Source organism: Euleptes europaea, chromosome 5 (assembly GCF_029931775.1).
Source record: "Euleptes europaea isolate rEulEur1 chromosome 5, rEulEur1.hap1, whole genome shotgun sequence".
NCBI classification, from domain to species: Eukaryota; Metazoa; Chordata; class Lepidosauria; order Squamata; family Sphaerodactylidae; genus Euleptes; species Euleptes europaea.
The window spans coordinates 48206057-48232566 of record NC_079316.1 but is presented as its reverse complement, the minus strand read 5'-3'; the positions used below and the strand labels follow the sequence as shown (position 1 = coordinate 48232566).

The 26510-nt window shown below is 41.7% G+C and overlaps 1 protein-coding gene across 1 annotated transcript; it reads right to left on the bottom strand.

Annotated features, from left to right (window-relative positions):
• Positions 1-249: 249 nt before the first annotated feature.
• On the bottom strand, positions 250-23552 carry C5H3orf70 (chromosome 5 C3orf70 homolog). The gene is made up of 2 exons (XM_056849845.1): positions 23357-23552; positions 250-906 (listed from the first exon to the last, which is right to left on the bottom strand). Exons 1-2 carry the CDS (start codon positions 23550-23552, stop codon positions 350-352), a joined length of 753 nt encoding a protein of 250 aa, XP_056705823.1. The 3' UTR covers positions 250-349.
• Between the last annotated feature and the right edge of the window lie 2958 nt (positions 23553-26510).

The window sequence follows — 26510 nt, the reverse complement described above, 5'->3', positions numbered from 1 at the left end:
GTTGTTTTGCAAGAGCATGAAAGGCTGAATCCTTGTTCCAAAAATAATCTGAAACCAGTTTACTTTCACAATTGGGTCTAATCTCTGCAAATTATGTGCCTCTTACTGAGACCAGGCACGTTCTGTTATTAAGGAATCTGTAGTATCTGACAATTTTTAGAATATACAAGAAAGGATTCTTGGAAATTAAGTTAGTGGTTGGGATCAAGCAACTGATTCAGAGAAGCCTAATACTGTCACTTGGAGTGGGACAGGGAAAAAAGGACCTGTGAGGAGGGAAAAAGCCAGTATAAATGCTAGAAAACCAGTATTATTTTAAGTATACCTAGCTAGCTCCCGGCTCAGCATTTCACACTGTGGTTTCTATGGTTTCAATCACTTCTAGTTCACACTGTGAGGGTGATAAGAGGGGACACTCATCCGGTTCCCAGCTACTGTCTGGACTATAATCTTCTTCTGAACTTAGCTCCGCCCCTTCCTCTGTGTCCTCATCACATGACTCCATATAGTGAGCCCCAACCGCATTGATCCCAGAATCCTCAGAGCTGGAGGGAGAAGAACAATGATCTATTTTTGGTGTGTTATTCTCTCTCAAAATTAAGGCATTGCACGTGGGGGCCTCCTGAAGCTTCATTTTATGGGAGAGAGCAGGAGGCTGCCTCTGCACGTAACACATCTTCCCGTTGATGCATTTCACACGGTAATTGTCAATAAAGAGGTCTGAGATGGTGCAGAATCGTGGGGAATCTGGGGGTAATGGCGGCTGGAAGACTGGCGCAAACTTCAAAAAGTGTTCCGTGAGTGAGACAGATATCTGGATGGTGTTTGTGGTTCCCCGAGGCTGAACGGGTATTTCGGTGCTTGGAAGCAGTTCTACTGGAGTCATAGGCTGATAAACGTATTTACCTGTGAAGGACATAAGAAGAGGAGTTAGGAGCCATGGTCTACTGTGTGGAAAGAAACTGACTATCTTTCCTCAGCAACTAAGAGGAAACATTCTGTAAGATTCTCCCAGAGGTATGAATACATTCATTTTCTTTTGTCTACTACACAACCAAATCTTTTTGGAAAGCGTGGAGTTTTTCCTCTTGCTAGTAAATGGATGCTGTTGTGGATGTGGCTGGCAACAGAGAAAATTTAAAAGAAGTAAGTGAAAGGACGTCAAAGCTGTGAATGCCTCAGGCACTCTGGTAATTCAGTTTAATAAGAAGAAAATAGGATTATGCTGTCTGTAAAATGGACTCTTTATGCCATACCGAATACAGAGCTGAAAGTACTGCTTTCATATAGCGCAAGAAATACATGGGGGAGGGGAGCAGAAAATCGAAACTCCAAAGCAAAGAATGAAAAACCTGAGAACAATTTAAAAGAGCAGCACTTAGTTTAGATAAAAAGCCTACTAAAAATGCAGTTTACTAACATGTCACTTGGTGACTGAAGTGTTACAAACATGGAGGAATTAAAACGACTGTCTGTTCAAATGTCACTCTGGTAAACAGTCAAAGAGAATAGTTTATTGTCCTTACCCACAACTAACGGGATCTAATTCAAGAGAACACTTTCCAGCCTCTGACCTCTATGTTCTTTGCACAATAATGAGCTGGAAAAGTTCTTGGGTAAGCAAGACAAAACAGATAATTCTTCTTTAGTACCTTGTCTGTCTCCATTTCTTATTCTTTCCCACACAAACTTGCTGCCAGCATCCTTCCATCAAAGGCTCTTAATTTCTAGCCAGTGACATAGGAACTACTATAATTATGTCTTACATTTATCATTGGAATTTCAAGCCCAGTCTTTCAGTTGCATCAACACAAATTTACTGACAATATCTATTTTCAGTATTAACATATGTAATTTACCAAAATTAGCCACAGCAAAGCGTATACTGTACAAATCAAATCATGCAAATGTTACTCCCATGCTTTTCTTATTTTTATTTACTTCCAAGTAAGTTGTTTTAGCTGAGATGGAGAAAAGCATAAATAAGTAACTCCAAAATAAATAATCCACAAATAAAGCAATCCATCTAGGTCCCTAATTTACCACCTGCAGAATTCAGACCATATCTATCCTTCTATGAAATACAATGGAAAATTCATGCCCCTAAGTAAGAGATACATCATCAGCTACATCAGTCATGGGTCCTGTCTCCCAGACATGTCCTGGGAGTTCCAAGCAGAAGTGAATTTCTGGGCATGTGGAGGCCCAATTTGGCTTGGGACTGTGATGTCAGGGATAGGGGCCTTAAGACATCCTCCTTGCTCATTTTTCCAACCTGAAATGGTTTTAGCAAATCACTATTTTCCTTGCTGGATAAACTCTTATGTACTAATGGGATCACATGTACTCATGGACTACACACAATTTTCCTCAGCAGGGCAAACAGAAGCTCCCTAGGCCCATTTCATCACAAGGCAGGGGCAAAAGCCCCCTCTTCCTGTTCTCCAAACCAGGCCCTTGCATGCCTGGGAATTCAGTGCTGAGCATGGGACTCCCAGTGTACCTCTGGTAGACAGGGCCTATCTTAGACGTGGGAAGTGGTGGACATGCAGACCATAATGTATTGTGCAATTAGGCTTTCCCCCTACCATGTATAAAGCCTGCTGTTTTTATATAAGCAATGGTTGAATTGATGCTATACTAAGATTTATTACAATGACTTGCAACAGGTTTATATACTTGGCCTTACTGAACAGAGTCTTTATAAAAATACCTAATATGAATATATTAATAGATTGTAATAAGTATATTACATGAAATAAAAACAGTTAGGGTTACTGTCACAGCTATCACATGACAGCTGAAGTAAAATCAAAGCTATTGATTGGACTTTTTGTTGGGTTAACATACCCTCTGAGAAACTGGAAACAATGCATTTAGCCATCACAGCTCCAGCAACTCTGATTACGAGCAAAACTTAAAGGCTCTCAATCTACAGCCTGTGCCATTTGTTTTTCCTTTTAAAATTTTATCAACCACAGCAGAATAAATATGCAGTGAAGTCAAATGCTCTTTACCAAAGTTACTTGCATTATTTGAGATGCTCCATTTAGGTTTGCACTGGGAAGTGGGTAGGGAAGGGCCTTTTGCTACAGGATGATGTCTAACAGGAAATGACATGGTCAATATCAGATGCTTTCATTTATGGTCTGCTTTTCTTGTTGAGACTCAAGGCAGATTACAGTTATAAAAACACCACAAAGACCTGTATAATACATAAAACGAATCACGCAACAAAACTGAATCACACAATTCAAAAACAAAAATAAGGCAGTATAATATAAGCCAACAATGCAGTATAAAGGGAGAGAGAAAAAGAAAGCTGCTTAAAATGTTCACAGGTAATTGAAACTACAACACTACTACCTTTATAGAAAGTACCCTACTGCAGAATTCCATTTTACGACATCCATATAATCCTTTAATAAAAATGCCCTCCTCAATTGCTGTCAAAGCAGAAATCCCTGGATATATAGGGTTGCCAGCTCTGGGTTGGGAAATACTGGAGATTTTGGGGGGTGGAGCCTTGGGGAGGGTGGGGTTTGGGGAGGGGAGGGATCTCTGCAGGGTATAATGTCATAGAGTCTACCATCCAACGCAGCCATTTTCTCCAGGAGAAATGATCTTGATTGCCTGGAGATCAGTTGAAATAATGGGAGAACTTTAGGTGGCAACCCTACTGGATATGTGTTTTCTACTGTAGTCTGGAAACATGTTAAACTTAAGGGACTGAGACACATGCCATTAGTTGTCCAAAAAGTTTAAACAAAAACATCAATTTCTACTCCTGCAGGCATTTGCTCATTTATCAAACATGCATTGCTCTTCCTCCAGTTGGCATACATATGGTTCCAAGATGGTCTTCTTTCCTGCTGATTTTGAGTGTCAAGCCTGCTTAGTACCCACACACAATCAGATACACATCTCATGTGACTCCTGAAAGTTACATGAAAGCAAATTTGTCAATAGCTTCTTCTGCTATACAACTAAATTTGTTGTACAACTAAAAAAGCACAGAAAATCAAGAGACTTCAAACAAGATTAGGAATTACATTGCATGCACCACATGTATGTCTATGAAAACAGCCACTGTCACACCAATTTAAAGAGAGGGAAACAGCCAGTGCTTAATTCTGACATAAGCAGTACTGGATTTCAAGCATGTATGGAAGATGCACCCTTTTACCCACAAGTGCTCTTTCTTAACCCAGCTCATGTTGAGGCTCATTGAGGTAATTTAGTGGCAACACTCTGCCCTTGCTCAGATGCACTGCCTTTTATTACACTTCACATCTCCACAGCATTCGAATCATGTCCAGAGACAGAGCACTGGCTTAGATGAAGCCCTGGAAACAGCTCCTATCAACAAAAGATTACTTACACGGAACCATTTATACAATATATTCAAACACGTTCCAAAACAAAGGTTTAACTAACCAGAAGCTAACAGCTTGGTTTAACAGCACCTGGAAGTGTAACATTTGAGAACTGTCTCCCAATCAACCAGTGTGCTAGGCAAGGAAAACTTGTTAGCTGCGCTGGCCAATACATCTCCAATGCTGCTTCATATTCATTTTCCTTTTTCAGATGCTATGGCCTGCAACATTTTAATTGTCAAGGGATGCTTCTCTTTTTTGTTTCCTCTATTACTTCAGAAACATCTGCCAAGGCTTATGAACTTCTTTGGTTTTGAAGGACATGACTGACCTTTATTCGGAATGATAGTCACCAGTGTTATGTTGCCCACACTAATCTTGCCAGTCTGTCTAGATTAGCAGTGCTCTGGACACTACTCATGTGGCTTGTGGGTGTCCGGTGAACTGAATCAGTGTGGCTGACTAACAAAACCCTTCATTTGGAACTGCCTTAAACGGCACTTTATTTCCCAAATAAGAGATGTGCCATGGCTTGGATTTGGCTAGAGCCTATTTCATCTTCCCTGGTCTGGAAGCCCTACCCCATAATCCTGTATGTGTGGACAGATGACTTGGCTAAGAAAAAAATATACTCTACAAATTCTTAGAGGTGCTTTTATATCACTATTTTTTCCACTACTCTTCTTGGATACAGAAACAGATTAGAGAGCTGACCACAACACACATTAAGCATTGGCTATTAAAAGTACAAACAGTTCAACATGGGTCTGATTTACAAACACACATAAATTTAACACTCCCACCATGCCTGCATTGTATCACTTGAAGGGGCCACAAGTGTGGACAATTCATATGATTCTTCCTTTGAAAAAAAGGTTGGGCAGGGACGTTTGAGTTTGCCAACGCAGACCAGAATGGCACATACGATTGAGGCATGATGGGAGAATGTGGCATTCATACCTCTCTATCATATCTATGGCAGGTGCTGCATTACAACAAAACATGAGCCGGATGAGGTCTCCTAAGGCAATGGTTCTCAACAGTAATTTGTGCACCACTGAAAGAGTGCAGGGTTTTCATAACAATTACTAAGAATTTTTTTTACAATTTTTTTATTATTTTCTTCATTTAAAGTATCAACATATAAATCATCGTAGTTAAAATTAATACAAATAATATCAAGATATTGATCATAGTAATTAAACTTAAAATGACTTCCCCCTCACTCTCTTCCATCTAAAAAAACAAATTGTATATACCTTTGCTAACGAAACCAATCCCCATATTATTAATTAATATATAGGTATCTTATCTTGGTAAAAAATTGTTAATTAAGTACCTTAATATAACAATAATACAAAGTATATATAAGAGATTAAATCAAAGAATATCCTTTAAATGAACCCATTGCGAATTGATTTTCACAGTAAATTCTCCACGCCTCCCATTCCCCCAGAAATTGTACATTATCAGTCTGATTTAACAAAGCCGTAAGTTTCACCATCTCTGTCAATTCTAGCATCTTATTAATCCAGTCTTTTTTTAGTTGGTATCTTATCAATCTTCCATTTAGCTGCATATATTACTCGAGCAGCAGTGGTGGCAAATATCAAAAAAGATCGATGAGTGAAAATAGTGTCTGGTATCATACCTAATAGCATCATTTCAGGAGTTTTAGAAATATTTTGCTGTAAAATGGTCCTTATTTCATTACGTATCATCTCCCAAAATTTCTTAGCTTTTTCACAAGTCCACCAAATATGATGAAAAGGTCCTACTTCTTTATTACATTTCCAACAGTTAGGTGACATTGAGGGAGATGACTTTGCTAATTTCTTTGGTGTTAAATACCATTTATACATCATTTTATATACATTTTCTCTTAGTAATTGCGAAGATATACATTTCAAATCTTTTGTAAATAGCAATATAATTTACTCCAAATAACATTACTGTGATATTTTATCACCTTAAAACTTACCATAAATGATAAGTATCACAGGATGCCTGTAAACATATGAATACCCATTGCTGGAAAAAGTAGGCTTTTGTTTCTATCATGGTGGGACCCAGGTTCTTTGATACAGAGATTGGTAGGATGTACGATATGAAAACCCTGACCTGAATAGTCCAGGCTAGCCCTGTCTCATCAGATCTCGGAAGATAATGAGGGTCAGCCATGCTCAGTATTTGGAAAGGAGACCACCAAGAAAGTCCAGGTTTGCTGCACAGAGGCGGTTAACAGCAAATCATCTCTGGATGTACCTTGCCTTGAAAACCCTACAGGGTTTCCATAAGTCAGCTGCAACTTGATGGCAAAATAATAATAAAGAGATGAAAGGTTTAAAAGCACTGTCCTAAGTAAGGCAAGTGTAGTGATTGGCAGATACCAACAACAGCAACAGACTTTATTTGTAGCCATAGACCATCACATATCCCAAAAAATTGTAATTAAATATATACAGAAATAGTTATGAACTGATAATACAAAAGATAAAGATGTAGAGGAGATTAAAAACTGGGATAAAATCCTCCAAAGTATACATAAAACAGTAGTGATTCTAATCATGGATTGGTTATTCTAGAGCAGGGGTTCTCAACAAGGGGGGAATTGGGACCACTAATCAGCAAATATGCATATTATTTGGAACGCACCTTTTGAGTTAGACTATCTTGGGAAGGGGGGAATTATATTCCGAACAATGGTGAAAAAAAGGTTGAGAACCACTGTTCTAGAGCCTTAAGTGCATTTTGTCTTATTTTAGTTGCCAGCCAGGCAAATCTAGCCATACTAACAGATAAATTTGATATTGTGTCTGACAAAAGGAGCTCTAGACAATGTTTTCTGAGAGGTCTGGGACAATCCACTAACAAGGGAGTCAGAGGACCTGATCGTATATGATCATATAACGTGCACTCAAATAGGACGTGTTCAGTGGTTTCTAATGCGTCCTAGTTACATATGCATTTTTGTGCATTCATTGGCTTTTTATTATATATCCCTTTGAGAAACATATCGAAGGAGCATAAAAGCCCCACGATATTCATGATTTGTAATATCTGACAGGTAAGGCATAGTGGGGTTCCTAATAAGCAGGTCCTTTCTAAAGAGGGGATTCTGAATCTTATTCAGATCATGCTGACTGGCAGATATCATTTTGAGAGTGTAATGGTACAGAAACAACTCAAAACATTAAATGAGTCAATTCTAGACGTGAGGGCCTAGTGCAGTGCCGCAGCATGTGCAGTGTAGCATGTGTAGTACCACCATCGGTACATCCATTTCCCCCCAAACTACACTAAAACCACTAACAACAAATTAATTATTAGCAATGAACTACTAATACCTGCTTGGGGAAAAACCCACATGAATATATCTTTGCCATATAGACTGTAAGTGAATATTATCTGGAAAAAGATCTTTAATATTCTCAAGACTTAACATGTTTTGTTTAAACATATACATGTAATTCAAATTTAAAACAGCCAAGGTAATTAAAAAAAACCCCGGCCATGTGAAAATCCTAGCATTTTTTGAAGGAAGGAATTGTAAACATTAATGGATCTACTAGAAGAACAGGTTTATTTCTCAGGCAAGTAACAAAGTGGTTCTTTCCAATACAAACACCATCACCAGAGCTCAGCTTTCTTTCAGGGAAATGGATTTTCTCTTTTTCTATTAGGAGCAGGCAATTCAATATCACCATCATGGACCACCCACAAGTAGCTAAAAACATTCTGTGTAAATGTCTACTAAATTGCTTGGGGAAACGGGAGTAACAGTTTGCGATGACAACAAAATGCACCACAACATGGCAGAGAATCTCCTAATTTCCAACACCACAGCTCCTCCACCTCACTAATATTACACGGACAGCTGTATGACAAATTCTTCTATGGCTTCATGCACAGATATGCCTAACCATTTGGATTCCGGTAGGTCTAGCTGTCTATCATATTTTTAATCTGCCCTGCCGCCAATGAGCTCAGAGTGCCATTCAGGACCCCCTTCCCTACTAGATCCAACAACCACCCTATAAAATGGAGTAGGCTAAACGAAAGCAAGTGGTCTAAGATCACCCAAAGAATATCATGGCTATGTAGAGAGGTTTCGACTTTTTGTCTTTTACCAGGATGCCTAGTAATTTTGAGGAAATTAGAAGGGGATTTTGAGATGCTCCAGCCCTGAAGATCTTCCTCTACTACCACTATCAAAAGACAAATCAGACCTAAACATCTACAGAAAACTAATACCAAGAAGTATCCCAACAAATGGTTGCAGACGTCCGGGAATCTCACCCCCGCACACACCTTTGAGATCAAAAGTGGCATTCCCTTGATTACCTGGTTAAAAAACAAAAATAGAATGCAGGCTGCCATGAGAAGTGCAACATTGACTGGGAAGGCAAGATTCTGAGAAGTCCTCTTCCTTGTCCAATGGCATCCTCTGTGAACTCAAATCCAACAAGTGTAAGTAAAGCAGAGAGAGGCAATAAGTGAAGAAGAGGGTTGCCATTTTGCTGTCCTTTTCCCTTTTACACAGACAAAAAGGACAGGAAAGAGGGAGTGTTCCCTTTCGCAAATCTGCTTTTACAGACATTGGTGTTTTCCCACAGAAGAATAGGTTTGTGTGATTTCCCTGTTGCCACTGTGCAGCAACAAAGGGACAGTATGCAATATATAAACCAAAACTCAGGCAGTTCCACAGCTACTGAAAAGATGCACATGCAGGCTGCAATATAATAAATCTGCTATAGAGACAAGATGCATTGCCCCAAAGAAGAATGTAAAGTCCTCTTGCTATGTTACCTTAGCAGCATTATTATCACTTGAATAAGACTGATTCCCACACTGCTCTAGTAACATAGAATGGGAAGACAACACACGTGGGGCAGGTGACATGGTTCCACAGAACAGAAAATATAATGGGTTGGTTCCAAAGATTCCTTTCCATTTAGCAGGCAATCGTCCACTGAAGGAAGACTCCTCCTATTGAAGAAAAAAGCCCTTTCTCCAATGGAAGATTTCCATTTAGCAGAAAGGAACCACTGGATCCAACATGGTGGTTTTGTCCAACACCACATAATGTTGTTATCCATGCCTTGGGACATATGTCTCTAAAAAATTTTTTTTTGGGGGGGGGAATCAAGTCACAGTTGACTTATGGCGACCACATAGGGATGGTTTGTCATTGCTTGCCTCTGCATACCAACCCTGGTATTCCTGGTGGTCTCTAATTCAAACACTGACTAGGGCCAACCTTGCTTAATTTCCAAGATCTGGTGAGATCAGACTTTCCTGGGCTATCCAGGTCAGGGCGCCACTAGTCTTGGGAAATACAGACCAAGTTTATTCTACAAATATTTGAGACACTTTTAAAGGATATGTATCTAACGGGACTAAATCTATCTGTGTTAATGAAAGACATATGAAATTTGAGACTGGAATGCAATGGGGTCTTTATTTCCCCTCTTAATACTTGCTGTATCCCCCACCCCCAGGATTAACTAATGCCTTATCCATCTGTTCACTCAATCATCCAGTAAAAAGAAATTAGTACAAAATATTCACCTGGAAATTGTCAGATAAATCTAATGTATATGGAGCAACTACACTTAAGTATGAATACAAAGATAGTGGTCAAATCAACGAGTCTTTTGATTCTGCACGAAGTATTTCATAGCCACAGAATCCCATTGATCTGCTCTATGAGCTCTGTTTAAATTGTACAAGTATGATACTTAATAATCAGTTTAGTAAGTAAATATAAATTTTAAATACTTTAAAAATGGAAACGTATAAAAATGGAAACGTGTATAAAATTATATATATATTTGGAAACATGTATAAAATCGAAACATTCATGATACAAGAAATATTACATTAATTATTACTCCACCCCCATTCCATATTTTATTCCCCTTGTAACTAAGGGAAGAACTACAAATTACTCTGGCAAATGTGTTCCCAAACTAATGTTTGATTGTGGTAACATGAATATGCAGGGACAGAAGAAACATTTATGGGGTGGGGGGAGATGAGGTGCTGAACCATTCCCACACCTGATTTCCCCTTACAAGTGCTCTCCCTTAGCAGAATTTCTGGTTTCAGAGCCCAGCTAAGGGAGAAAACATTTTAAAAGCCTGAAAAGATCTGTATGGGAGAACTGACAAACGGAGGAAGATATACCTCCTTCTGCCTGCCAATTCTCTCTTGTAAGTGCCCTGTGTTTGCTTTATGAGGATAGCATGAGATTCCCAAATCCCAAACTCATTGTGTGTTCATTATTTCTGACACACCTCTTCACTAGCCAACATATCATACACAATATAAGGAAAAACTAGAGAGAGAGTACAACAAAGAAAAAGGAGGGAGAGAAAAGAAAAATGGAGAGTCAATTTCTCCATTACAGAAATCATTCTTGCAGATGTTCCAGGTTTGCCCTATTTGTTTGTTTTATTTAAATCATTTGTTCGCTACCTTTCTCCCTTGAGGAACTCAAGGTGGCTTACAATATAAAACATTATAAAAACACAATAAAAACTCCAATTATAAAAGTCATAGATTAAAAACTCCAATTAGGACTCCCAATAATAAAAGCGAAATCAATCAAAATGCAATCCTAAATACAACTGTCTTCAACTGCCTGATGAAGAATGACAGTAAGGGGGCCAGGTGCACCTTCCTGGGGAGGTTGTTCCATATTTGTGGGACTGCCACAGAAAAGGCCCTCTCTCATGTACCCACCAAACAAGCATCTTTAATTGGTGGGTCAGGAGGATATCTCCCCTGATCTTAATTCCCAGGCAGGAATGTATGGAAGAAGACGGTCCTTCAGATACTGAGGTCCCAAGCCATGAAGGGCTTTAAAGGACAAAATCAACACCTTGACTTGAGCTTGGGAGTGGATCGGTAGCCAGTGTCATTGCTGTAGTATTGGGAACATATACTCCCGACAGCTGACACTGGCCGGAAGACTAGCTGCGGCTTCTGAACCCTCTTCAAGGGTAGCCCCAAGTAGAAGGCGTTGCAATCGTCCAATCTAGCTGTAACTAAGGCGTGGATTACTGTGGCTAGATCTGACTGACCCAGGAATGGACGCAGTTGATGCACCAGCCAGAGCTGGGCAAACACACTCTGAGCCACATCAACCACCCATTTTTGTAAGGTGACTGCTGTGTCAAGCAGAACTCCCAAGCTGCAAAACAGGCTTTTCAAGGGGAGTATAACTCCAGTTGACACGGGATATCTGAACTCCCTGCTCTGCCTTTCTACTAACTCAGAGAACCTCTGTCTTGTCAAGATTAAGTTTCAGCTTGTTCACCCTCATCCAGCCCATTACAGACGCCAAGTACCAGTTCAGAACATCAGCAGCATCCTTGGAATTATGTAGAAAAGAAAGGTACAGCTGGGTATCAGCTGCATACTGGTGACATCCTCCAGATGACCTCTCCCAACTTTTCCATATAGATATTAAATAGCATGGGGGATAAGATGGAACCCTGCAGCACCCCCACAGGTCAATGGCCATGGGGCAGAGCAGGAATACCCCAACACTACCTTCTGAGACCAACCTCCCAGATAGGATACAAACCACCATAATATGGTGTCCTTTGGTCCCAGGGCTGAGAGGTGGCTCCATAGGATACTATGGTCGACAGTATCAAAGGCCACTGAGAGATCCAGCAGAAATAGCAGGGTCACATTCTCCCATCTAGTTCTCAATAGAGGTCATCCACTAAGGCGGCCAAAGCAGTCTCTTTTCCAAATTCCAGACTGAAGCCAAACTGAGATGGGTCCATGAAATAAATCTCTTCCAAAAAAAACCAGGAACTGAGAGGCAACAACTCACTCTAGCACCTTGCTCAAGAATGGAAGATTGGAGATTGGATGAAAAATTTCTAGAGCTCAGGGATGGTATTTCCAAAACAGGTCTCATCACTGCCTCCTTGAGCATGGGCAGCACAACTCTCAGTCTCAAGGAAGCATTTACCACCCCCTTCACTTCTATATTACTCTCCCAGTTCCAGTATTTCTTCAACTCCTCTTCCAGTTCACAAGGCACATTTATTTTAGTAGGACAGTTATGAAGGGTAAACTGGGTGTTTCCCCAAATACACATACAAATCCCCCCAGTTCTTATAATTGCTTATCTCCTGCCAAAGGAAGAAACTGGACAGGGTCATAATATGGTATTAATAAAACTCCATTATAACACCACATATAAAACTCCTAGTTTCGCAAAATTGTAGTTTCCCACAGCACAGTTAATATATCGGTTTGACGGGTAAGTCAGACTGGTCTAATAATGCACAGGTAAGAAAGTTTAATGTTTATTGGTTATTTTTGTCTGTGTATTATATTGCCTGGTTCTACGTTCCATTTATCTATCATTGTTATTCCACTCCTTCTCCAAGGAGACTGTAGCAGTTTACATGGTTCTCCACTCCTTCATTTTACCCTAGCAGTAATCTTGCAAGATAGGTACGGCTGAAAGTGACTGGTTGTCATGGGTCAGTCTGCTCAGACATCCTGAAGAAAAGATAGAGGCAGAAAGCTGGGTGAGGACAGAGGAGCAGCAGCAACAGGCTGGAGAGCAGCCAAAGCAGAAGAGACCTCTCAGTGTTCACAGCCTTCTGGCTCAGAGGATTCAGCTGTGCCTGAGGCCCAGGCACAGCCACCATCTCCACTGGATGGATTAAATGGATCACCAAAACCTCTTGAATGGAGACGTCAAAGGCTCAGAGCGGCAATACAAGACCGAAGCAACAGATTAATTAGCCAGCGTAGAGCACTAGCCATCAGTGATAATGAAGACTGATATGCTCCACCAGGCTTGCTTAATGAGCAACAGCTGGCCTGCTTCTTAACAAAATAAGGCCCTATTTAAGCAGGCAGCAAGATGGGCTCTGTGTGGGAGCAACTCGTCATAACCACCTTATGTGTTAGCTGTATCTTCTGGCTATTCTGTAAACTCTGGCTACCTTGACCTTGGAACCAACCCTGACCCTGGACTGGGATGGCCCTTCTGGTACTGATGCCTTAGACCTGAACTACCCAGTGCTTGAACCTGGATTGGGGCCTGACTACACTCTCTGCCTCCGGCCCTCATATCTACCAGCATTCAGGACACTGGCCCAAGATTGTCCATGGAGATTTACGGTTGAGCAGAGATTTGAACTCAGGGCCTAGTTCAATGCTAACCACTATACCACACTGGCTCTCCTGGATCTATTTTTCAACATATGATCCTACGGGTCAGTCATCATTGTTATGTGATAAACACAACCATAAATGTTTACTCCACCTTTCTCCAAGAACCTCAGGGAAGTATTCATAGTCCCCTTCTATTTTATCTTCACAACAACCTTGTAAGGTGAATTAGGCTAAAACAGTGATTGACCTATGCACATGTCCCTGAGGTTCTTGGAGAAAGAAGAGGATAACCATTTCCTGCTGTACACCACCAGTATTCAAAGGCACACGAAGGAGGTTCAGTTACTGAATGTAAGTATAATCAAGCTGAGTATCATCAAGTTTGTGTATCATCAAACCCTTGGACCCAAGCTATCAAGGTCTACTCACTGACACATTCATGGTTCATAATGTTCTACACCTGCTAGTTTGCAGCAGGAATGGAAATCCATGAAATAGCCATAGATCTTTAAGGATATTAAAAATTATCTAGTTGAAATCCAAGATTTGCCCAAAGGCAGGATAACAATGAAGCAATTCTGATCAACCTTAAAAAAAAAAAAGACTAAGGAAGATTTCACAACCTTACTAAAATATTGTCACCACCTTGCTGTGATGAAAACCCATTGCCTCTTTTCTACCCTCAGTGCAAAACTTCTTTCTGACCTTGTATTCTTTTCAGGACTATCTGTGTCAAAAAAAAAGGGGGGGAATCTTTCTGAAAGTGAACGACTTCACTACCAGAACCTTCTGTCTTTCAATAGTAGTCACAACAGTACCCCTGAAAACTATTAGCACACAAAGAACTTGTACATATGTCTGCTTTTTAGAAAGAGATGTGATGTGATGAGAAACTAAAGTATTTCTCCATTTTGGAAGTTTCATCCTACATTAAGGTTTCAGACACTGATGTGTGAAACTGTCAAACTACAATTTATGGCTTTCTGTTAATTCACATTTCCCCTCTGCTTTGTATTCTGTAATAAAGTTATCTGCTACTGCTTCATGACTGATTCTACTAACAGCTTTAACAGGGTCAAAAATGACCTCAATCTGTTTGGATTAATCACAAGAGAAGAGGCAACTTGATTACGAAACTTTAAGCACCTTTCCCAGGAGATGTTATCTGATTGTAGAGGGCCCTTTTAACATATCAAACAGAAAATCTAAATGCATTCAAGGGGTGGAATATGAAATTAGAAACATTCATGATGGAAATAAAATGTCGCTTTTCAATGTGGAGCGTAATTAAGAGAAGAAATGCAGGTGGAACATTATATTGCAGAGTGGACAAAGTGTTAATCTACAAGTGATTTGGGCTGGCCTTTTCTTAAGTAAGTAGTAATAAATTTCCTCAAGTGCAATGAGTCACAGCTGCTGCTCTCTGGGCTGGCCTTATGGTCAGTGTGATCCCTGCTCACAGTCTTAGGACAGTCCCATAAATCTAAAAAATATTGTCCACTCAAAACAATGCTGCATGTGCAGAACAACAGCTCGAATCAAAGACACAGATTCATCAATCCTTAGAACATTCCTATGAGGTAGGGCAGAAGAGCATAAATACCACGAAAACTTAAAGAATATTTGTCAACCAGATCTTACAAAACTGGCATGTGACTGTAATGATCTGATTCTACTCTGTTAGTTTCCCTCCCCCCTCAAAAAACAGATCACTTCCAGTTTGAAAGCAAGTAGCTAATTAGAACTGGGCAAATCCAAACATATTTTCAGAACTAGAAGTTTACTTTTTATCTGACTTTCCCAAGGTTGCTCGGCACTGGTAAGTCAATATCAGATAATATTTTGGAAAGCTTTTTTCAGGAGATGTATCATGTGTATGATGTTACATCCTGCTGCTTTGCATTTGCAAAAAAGACCCTTAATTGAAAAACCTATTACAGAACTGTGAAGCAAAAAATCAATGCTCTGTACAAAATTAATCCTTCGGGTTGGAGGCATGAAGTAAAGGTTTGATTTTAATCCTTGATATTGTTCCACATCTGTTTACGCTTCCCACTTGAACAATCTAAGCCTCCTTTTTCCTCATCACAAACATAAAAGAAGCAGGTGTCAGCTGTGGAACAGATCTTTTCAGGGACAAATCACACAAGTTAAAATCATAATTGATACATGGTAGTTATCATACTCAGTTTGCCTCCCATTGACAAAGATTGTGTTAATATGCTAAGACGCTACGATTTGTTTGTTACTCTTTGATGGCACGGCACGACTTTCCATTATGACATGGAAAACCTGGTTGTATGAATTAGCCCTCCAATGATTATGAAAAGAAACAAAAAGCATAATAATTCAGTGTTTACAGGAATGACCTGGACATTTATGGCTGTATGCAATTATCTGTACTTTATAGCTCTAACTGAAAATACACTACTAGATAGATCCCATTTTTAATCTCCAGCACCTAGAGGACAGAACTATATGTTCCATTATCCTTTTTCACTTAATTATTTTTGTTTTATACAATGCAGCCACTGATGGTGGTACATCAGTTTTAAAGGGAAGAGCAACCTTGCAAGAGGGGAATACTGTTTAACCTCTTCCTTTTACCCCATTTTCCTACAGCAAATTATCACCACCCAAACAGCTTCTAGTCTCTTTAGGGGGAAAAACATACCAGCAGGAGTAAAAGCAGTATGGGAGTAGTGATTTCCTGCAGAAAACTGAAGCAAAGGAAAAAGATTAAAACCCTTCACCTCTCCCGCCACCTTGTTGCCAGTTATCCTCTTTAAATTGCTCAACGGATAACATAACTATAGACAGTGTGTAGCTCCACCCTCAATATGTACCCAGAGACACATTTTACAGTACTCATAGAACCTGCTTGGGCTATGGAGTTTTTCAATAGGTCCACACGTAGGACATATTTCAGAAGGTACACTCAGAGAGACAGAGGCAGATCTCATGCCCTTTAGCAGGGGATAAAATGTTGCCCAGAAGCAGGCAGAGGAACATTCAAGAATAAACTCACCACCAGAGCATCAGACTAAACGTAAAAGGCAGGTGCCAAGAGACAAAAAAATCTCCATATACAGATGTTCCTAACAGATTAGCCGCCATATTATACGCAGAATTTGCAATGATCTTATGGGCTGCCACAGACGAAACAATCTCTAGAACAGTAAGCTGTAATGTGGCCCTCATTCATCCCATGACTCCTGCTGATGCCTTTCCTGGAGCCAACTTGCTGCTTGGTATCCTAATCTCTTCCACACCAATTTCTTACCCCTTATTTTCTATTCTTTTTCTTTTTTGCTGCCTTTCATACACTTTCCTTGCCTTTGCTGTGCCCCCCCTTTCTCTCTTGAATCTGTGTGACCTTCAAAGATGCCTGAGCTGACAGCTGGGCTTAGTTTGTCTTCATCGGGCGTGTATTTGCTTGAAACTACTTTACCTCAAACACCTCAAGCATCACACTAGTTTAATGAGTTTCTGTGAAATTTTCACTGGCCCCACTTCCAACAGCAGCCATTTTCTCAGAATTCTGAGATCCCTGTTCTAAAGCGGAGAGGGTCCAAGCCATTTTCAAATTTTGAACATGCCCGAAAAGATAATAGGAAACCAGCTAAAAAATCTCAAATGCTGTATCAGAACAAGTTCTGCCGAACACCTATTCAATCACATGGAAGGTTTAAGGTCATAGGTGCATAATTAAGTTAAGGCATCCCCATGGAAATCCCTCCCCTTAAGTACAGCAGTGCAAGTACTCACATATGTATCATTATGTGAAAGTCTTATTTGTGCCTCCCTGTTCACACCACTGTGATAAAAATGTATATATTTTTTTCAATCTCAAGACTACAGGCTAACTTTCACAGACTGCTCTGCATCTCCAGCCTTCCCAGATATACCACAGGACTAGTCTTTGTATTGTCAGGTTCAGAGCTTGCCCAAGAGCAAACACCATCCCCAAGAACGTAAAAACTTAAATGCACTTAAAAAAAAGAAAAGAAATTGTGTTTGTTACAGTTTAAGCAAGAAAAGGAAGCAAACAGAGTTGGGGAAAATGGTATATACTTAAGGCCAGAATTCATACTTCGTTACATAACACCATGAAAGCTTTTGACAGATACATGCAGCACTAAAATGATCAGAAAATATTACATGGCCACAACAGTGCAGGAATATATTAATGGTTATTGATTGGACCTAATCAGTGTTCTGAGGATTTTAAAAAAGCTATTATCAGACCAGGGGAAAGGTTCCTTCCCAGTCCTCATTCGTCTATGTCTATCCATTAAGTCTTTTGTCTATGATTCATTGAAGACACAAGAAAGTTTTAAACCCTTTAACTATGAAAAAGGTTCCAAACTGGTCACAATATTAATTAACTGTTCCCAAGAACCCTAAAGAAAAACAGGTCCTACAATAGTATGTTGTGAAATTTGTCCAAGTAACTTGGCAATCAATAAGGCAACTATAGCTAGTTAAATGAGATACCTTAGAGCCCTTGCCCAGGTTACAGCCACAAAGGTCATAAGGTTGGAAGATGTTCCCTGCCACAAAAAAAATACAGGAAAGCAATTTCCTTAATACTAGCACTGGGGCCTGTAGACAGGGCTGCTGAGAAGAAGGGACTAGTGGGACAAAGTTCTAAGGGCCCTGGTCATCTTAGGTAGAACTGCCAACCTCCAGGTGGGGCCTGGAGATCTCCCAGAATTACCACTGATGTTCAGATGAGAGAAATCAGTCCCCCTGAAGAAAATGGCTGCTTTGGAGGGTGGACTCTACGGCAATAGACCCTCCCCAGGTTCCACCCCCAAAATCTCCAGGTATTTCCCAACCCAGAGATGCTGACCCTATACTGAGAGTCCATAACACCATGCAAGACATGTGATTTGTTTGATGCTGGGTTCAGTCTGGGTAATGTGAGAAGGTACACAGAGGAAACCTTTACCTGGGGCCCTGACTGTAGAGGCTGCAGAAACTGCTAGTTTTAGCTATGCCAAAAATAACAGCAAAATAACTGCCCGCGCTGCATGTTGAAAATTGCTTTCATTTAAAAAACATTATTATAAATCAATAACTAGAATCAAAGAAAACTGACAGTAAAATTAATTTTAATCAAATATTCTGGATTCTGTAATATCATCTCTATATACTGATTACCCACGTCTTACGTGTAGAAATTAAAAGTCATTTGTTTAAAAGTATCTTTAATTAACACAATATTCCTGGGGGGTACATGCAGACTGTCTTTTTGGCTAAACTTGTAAGAAACATTCTGTAGGTCCTAGGGTATGGCCTGAAGGCCCACAATGAGTAAAGCTTAATGAAGCATGGCTAGTATGAGACTGCCCAATATCTGCATGAGAAACTTCCTTGGAATGTGTTATCAGACAATACATGATGGAAGATAAGCAAGATATAAATTTAATGAATAACTAAAAATGATTGCTTGCCCAGAGGAGTAATTAATTCACAATTTATGGCAGGCCTTAAACAACCTCAAAACCAAATATTCACATAAAAATGGGGGGAAAGTGTCAATACAAAAGCAGCAACTACTACCAATGGAATATTTAATTAAATACTGTGATGATTTTTTTTGCTGTATGTTTTGTTAGGAGGGACCAGATCACAGGCTGTTTTATTGTCTGTTTTTGCTGATTTTTATGCTATGTCTGTTATTCATCCATGCTGGTTATAAGTCATTTATAAGTCAGTTATACTTCATTTACAGTTCATCTTTCTTGCTAAGCTTTGAGCCACTTTGTTAAAAGGGAAAAGTGGAATATACTGATTTAAATACAACAAACATTGTCTGCCATTTTTAACTTGAAAAATTAGTTACTGGACCTACAGGGCCAGGAGGGGATGAGCACACACAAATCCAAAGACCACCTCACTCAAGTCCCCTCTTGTTATTTTTTTCCCACCAACACTCCCTGACACACTGCTGCAGCCTTACACACAATATGTGACTTTATTCTGCTATTTCAAAGATGGATGCTCAGTTCTGAATATTCTACAGAATGAATAACTTTTATGGATAAGTCTATTCAAATCTATCCAACTGCCTGGTTTGTCCATAACTTTTATGGACAAGTCTATTCAAATCTATCCAACTGCCTGATTTGTCTAGCCAACCACCGTGCACCGACAATATTTATATCCAATAACCTCAGTACTATCTTAATTTTTCTCATGATAGCTCTGTTTCTACAACATCAATCACACTTAAGTTGTGGGGTGGAAAAGTTTTCATTCTGAAAAACTTTCCTGGGCTTTATTTGTCCACAGACCACTTTCCATTTCTAAAGATTAATTGTTTAATAAAATAACAATGAGTGGATATCACTGCTAATACAATATTAGACAGGGGTGGCATGTTTAAAGTTGTAATTAAAGTTTTTCATTTGATTATTTTTAGGAATTGTGTGAGAGAATGTGTAAAGTTTTCCTGATTTGTAATTGGGGGAACGGGAGAATATAACCACAAAGACATATATTAATCCAAATAAAAATCAAATTTACGAATTTAACTGAATGGTTGTACAGGTAAAATCAAAACCAAAGTGAAAATTCTTATTAATACTTCTCCTCTCCCACAGTAGAAGGGATAATGTAATCACAAATCTGATATGGAACTAACAAGTACCGGTAATACAAGTGAGTGACACTACAGGGAGTAGAAAAGAGCAAGAGCCCAGTAGCACCATAAAGACTAACAAAATTACTTGCAGGGTATGAGCTCATACCCTGCCAGAAATTTTGTTAGTCTTTAAGGTGCTACTGGGCTCTTGCTCTTTTCTACTGCTAGTGACGGACTAACATGGCTACCCATCGTGATCTAACTACAGAGAGTGACGGTGAAAGTGAGGTTCCCCAGTTACCTCTGTGGGTTAAATTCTGTCAAAACAGACGAGTCAACAGCCACATGCGCAATTCTCTGGGTACTCTAAAATTAGCATGTTAACATTTTTCAATGTCTTGGCTTTTCCCTTAAATTTACACAATGTAAAGGATGTAGATGCTATATTGTCTTTACATTTTTGCCAGCCTTATTCCAAGAAAAATACTTGTCACATAAAACTCTGGATTTGTTTGAATGTAACATTTAAATCACACATGGTTCATTTTTTTCCTAATCAAACATTTCAGTACAATTATTTGTTCCTAGTGGGGCATAAAATTAACATAGGGTACTTATTTTTTTTGTTTATTAAATATAAGTAAAAAAAATGCTAACACAAATCACGCTCAGTTCAGGGCATCAGAAAATTTTCTGAGTTTTCTGGAAAACTCACACCACTGCTCACACTCTTCTGCTTTCCACTGTCAAAATTATCCAGTTTCCACCATTGTGTTAACATCAGCATCCTGTATCACTGGTTTAGCACTGAAAGAAGGTATCCCTTTTGTAGGGGTCTTGTATTAACATTCTTCTGTGTTGCCTCTGTAACCTGCATCAACTCCATAATTCTCCACATCTACCGTACATTAGCATGATCAGTATGGTTACCATGCAGCTTGCAGATACCCTCCCCCTCCAAGTGCAGACATGTTATCAGAGTGTAATGCTATATTTTCCAAGCAAAATAATCCAACGGCCAATTCTGACAAACAGATGCTGCACACACCCATACAATTCTTAATGAGAATTGTCAAAAAATCAAAGCTGTGCATTTTTAATGGTATACATGCAGAGCTCTACAAAGTTGCTAACTGGATAGGGACTGTAGGTTCAAGCGAATATATGGGAGTGTTGTGCAATGAATGCTTGCACAAAATCTTGGGAGTTAAAAGATAAGTACTCTGAGCTTCAGAAGAGGTACCTAATCATGTTGTAACCATAGTAGTGCGGGAGTGGGTGAATCAACTCAGCTACTTGATTAGAAGCACCAAGGCAGTAGATTCCAATTGGCTTAACAGTGTGTTTTATGGACAGGAAGCCAAAAACACTTTCAGAAAGCACTTAGTGATGTGCATGACATCATTACAGCTTTCACAGATCACAGTTCCAAGCAGCAACAGCCTAATTTTGAAGAAGCTAGCCAACAAATTACGTACAGGTTGCGAACAGTGGCTAATAGGATATCTAGGAACAACAGCATAGGTGGGGTGGATTGGAGAATTAGTAAAACCTGGCCATCCTAACTATGTTGGCAGTCTCAGGAGAGCTAAAGCATTATTGACATGATGATGTATCACAGGTAGTATGCAAGACTGAAAAAAAAAACAATAATAGAGCAGAACAAGATCACACGCATGAAAAGGTAAAGTCATCGAGAGAAAATACTGATGTGGACAGCCTAGAAATTTTGTTTGGGTCAGGCAGTTTTCAGGAGATAACAATGCCTTTCTGATGTGCAAAACAGGTTTAATTTCTAAACCAGTTGAAAACTATGAAGTTACTTATTAATTTAGATCCTCAAGACATAAGAACTGGGATGAGCCCACAGCACATGACGTTTTGTGTGTGGGAAAACCCATGGAAATTTGGATGGGAACAACAGTACACTGAACCAGAAATGCCATTTCTTTGCTATAAACAAGCCCCATGTGTCTGTCTTTCAGTTTTCTGGCTTAAGATAATGCAACGACCGCAGCTGAAATTCATTGTGTCTAGTTCCAGATAGAGGTAGTGAGTAAATTTCAGTACAGTATGCCCATAGACATGGGAAGAAGACTGAAAACATATTATTTAGCCTATTGAATATATATATTAATTAATTAGGAACCTTTAACTTAGGGAGAAGGGAAAATTGAAGAGCCGAGCAACCCTTTTATAAAGAATACATTTAAACAAAGCCATATTTCTTTACCATATTTGGAATTATTCTTCAAGCAAAGGCATTACATTAAATTCCTTTATTAACAACTGGAAACCAGATAGCAATATACAAAAACTGCATCATGGCTCTACTCTCTGAGAATTAATTACAGAGAGCACTGATTTTTTTAAAGCCCCAATGGATCAGCTCCCCACCCTGAAAAGCATATGGTATTTCTCATCAAACCCAGGAGCTTGCTTTTAATTACTACTATTTATACTGGTACAAGATTGTACGCAAGTTATAATAAGCCTTGGTGTAAGCTCCAGCAAGGAAACGGCACAGATTTCATTGCTTAATAAACCTGAAGGATGGGTCCATTTCCTGTCTGAACATCTGTACTTATGCATGGAATTTACAACTCCAGTGGTTATAGTAGACTGAAACTGGAGAGGGAGCTAGCTCCTTGTTGCTGCAAAGAAAGAGGGTGGAATCGGTGGGGGTGGGGGGTGGGTTCTGCCTTCACCCACGCCCTGGGGAAAAGGGCCGAGGGTATCCTGCCTCATCTTTAAGGGAGAAAGGGGTGTGCGCGCGCTCCTCTGCCGTCCTCCCAGATTGGACCCACCGGGTATCAACCCAGCCCAGCCCCGAGCCTGCCAGCCCAGCCCCTTCTTCGCTTGTCCTTGTCAGAAACACGCGAGCGAGCTCTCTTCCCCGGGAGGGCGGGTCGATCTTTCCGGCGTCCCGGGCACCAGGCGATCGGTCGCTATCGATCCCACGTCCAAGCCTGTCGGGGGCGAAGCAACGCGGAGACGGCGAAGGGAAGAAGGGCGACGGCAGCCCGGCCCTCTTCCATGCCGACAGGAGGAGGAGGAGGAGGGCCAGGGCGTGAAGCCCAGCCACGCAGACAGGGCTCCCCCTCTCCACCCCACCCCACCCCACCCCACCCCTGGCGGGATGCAGCCACCTGGCCAGACGACCGCGCGCCCTCGCCGCCTCGCCCCGCCGCCCCTGCAGCCTGCCGCCGCCCCGTCCCCAGCGGCTACTCACAGTGGCACCAGCCCAGGTGGCAGCACCAGTGCAGGCGGAAGCAGCGCCCGTGGCTGTGCGTGGTGCACAGCGACAGCCCGTCGCACGGCTGGAAGTCGGGTCTGCCGGCGCAGCTGCGGGCCAACGCCTGCGCCTCGTCCAGCTTCTCGCTCTTGCAGCCCGACGCCGCCGCCACCGCCGCCCCGGCCCCGCTCATCGCGCCGCCGCCGCCGCCACCAGCAGCAGCAGCAGCAGCAGCCCGCTCGGCGCGCGCCCCTCCGCCCAGCCGCTCGCCGGCTCTCTCCCGCGCGCGCGCGCCCCGGGCCAAGCAGGGCGGGGAGCAGCCAGCCGGGGGGGGGGTAGCGCCACGGGCTCGCCCAGCCAGCCCGCCCGCCAGCCAGCCCGGCTCCGCCCCCTCCAGTGGGCGGGAGGGTGAACGAGCGAGGGGGCCGTCTGCCGCGGGGGCTCCGCCAGGCGCCTCGCGGGCGGGGAGAGGGCAGCGCTTCCCCGGGGCAGAAAGCCTCTCTCCGCAGAGCGGGGTTGCTGGGCAGCCCCTGGGGCGAGGGAGGGGGGAAAGGGTCGCCCACCCCTCTGCACAGCCCGTAGGCAAGGCCGGGGGACTCCCCTCTGCGGGGGAACCAGCTTCAAAGGAAGAGCACCTACCCGCGGGAGGGGGGGGGCCGCCTCCGCCAGGTTCCAGCAGGCGACGCCCCCCCCCCGCCCCGCGCGCTGGAAGCGATCTCCATTGCATTGCCGGCCGCTTGCAGCGCTGAAGCTTTTGGTGGGCGGGTTTTTAATTAGAGGCCACCATTTCTCTCCTGGCAACACCCGGCCTCGTCCGGGCTCGGCCAGCGGTCCCCCTCGCCTGCGTTCCCTTCCCGCCCGGCTCCACGCCCCTCTGGGTAGACCCCTCCGGCTTACAAATGCGCAACGTGGCAATACTGTACATCTGTTCTGTATTTCGCACTCGGTGAAAATGGCAGGAGGCATCGATACGCAAACGCCCCTGGTAGAGCAACATGCGCTCTGTGCAAATAAATAATAAACATCTGTTGGGTTAGAGCAAGCTGTTTTGCATAGATCCTTGGTCTGTGGGACCTTGATCAAATTCCCATTTCTAATCACGGGGGGATGACATTTCTTCTGGATTAGTGGATGGTGATGGGGGCCCAAAGGGGAGGGAAATCAAGAGTTTGTGTAGGAGGCTATCTCAAAAGGCCGTGCTCGTAAATTATTATGGTCTGCTGCTGATTCTTTGGCAGTTTGCTACCTAACCTTAGGTCATCTCTGGTGTAATGATGCCCACTCTGTCCAGTTTTTTTTTGCACAGCCAAACCACATCCAGCCTAAACATCACTTTGCTCAGACAAACAAATCCCATTTGCCATTACCTCCTCATTCCACTAAACCAGGGGTGTCAGACTCAATTGTTATGAGGGCTGCATATGACATAAATGTCAGTCGGGCCGGGCCATGCCTTGCCAGCCCAGATCGAGAGCAGGGGGATGGCTGCCTCAGCTGGCTTGCGGGCCGGATAAGAGCTCTTAAGGGGCTGAATCCGGCCCTGGGCCTTATGTTTGACACCCCTACGCTAAACTGTTTCCTATTCCTCACCCCACAAATCATCCTCTTTACAAGGATAAACAACTCTCAGGTAGAAAAAAAGATAAACAATGCAGTTGCATTGCTAACATCACTCCACATATACAGTTAAAACAGATTTCTGCTCGCACATTCTAGTAAGCTAACATCCAATCTTAAAAAGGACTTGTGAACCTGAACATCCTTCTTGGTAAAGCTGAAAATAAGTAGATATAGAAATATAACTGCCTCCCATATTTATATCCTCAGCTGATGTGTACCAGAAGTAAGATATTAAATCACTGAAGTAAATTGAAACAACTGCCTACATGGAGTTGCAGGCAGATATGATTATTTCCCTTTCTATTTTTGCCTTGCAGCTAGCATTTAATAGAATATCCTATATGACTTTTGGTAAGATGGTGCACAGGAATGTGGAAGGCAAAACAAAAAGCACAGATTACTGGAAAATCGATGAGACGTGTTATACTTTTACAGAGCTTTCATCCTTGATGACGCATATATTTCTTTCAGGCCAGGACATCTGGTTCAAGTCATAAGGACCTCAGAACTGGACAGCTAGAAGTCCAGAAAGATTTTGACTATCTGGAGAAAATATATTCTTTTACACAGAGTATGTAGCTTTGGCCCTGGATGGCCCAGGCTAGCCTGATTTTGTCAGATCTCAGAAGCTAAACAGGGTTGGCCCTCGATAGTACTTGAATGGGAGACCACCAAGGAATACCAGAGATTATGCAGAGGAAGGCAACAGCAAACCATCTCTGTTAGTCTCTTGCCTTGAAAACCCTACTGGGTTGCCATAAGAGGGTTGCGACTTGACAGCACTTTGCACACAATGTAGTTTTGATGGTGACTTTTCTCACAGGACTTGGTAATAAGGACTTTCCTTGCTTGTAGAATCCTGTCCCAAAACCTAACGCAGCTTCTTAACAACAACCTAGTAAACCAATGCTTGGGGCAGCATCATGGGAAAACCTTGGCCTCTGTGACCTGTTTATTGACCCCTCAGGACAATTGGTTGGACATTGTGTGAAACAAGATGTAGGACAAGATGGATCACTGGTTTGATCCAGCAGGGCTTTTTTATGTTCTTAACAATGGGCCACCCAACAGAGACACAAACCCAAGGACCGCACGCTGCAACAAACCAAGATGCCAACTCTGCCCTCGTGTCCACTCAGGCAATACTATTGCAGGACTTACAAATGTCAGCCATGCATGTCACCTTAGGCTCTTCTTGCTCAAGTGTGGTAGATGCTATCATGTTTCAATACTGCCCTTCTGCTCTCTTTGAGGGAAAAACAGGAAACAATAGATGGACTCAAATCAGACATTAGAAATGGCAATGTTCAGAAACCAGCATGATCACATTTCAAGACACTTTTGCTTATCTGCAATTAATGATTCTCTAGAAGAAAAATCTCAGAGGGAGAACTCTGTCATGAAACTGCTGAATTAGAATTGATCAAGAAATTTGATCTTCCAAGGATGCAGTTAACAAAGACCTGGGATTCCTTAGCTGTTACAGATATTAACCAGTTTAACAAAACTAGGAAGACTGTTATCACCAATT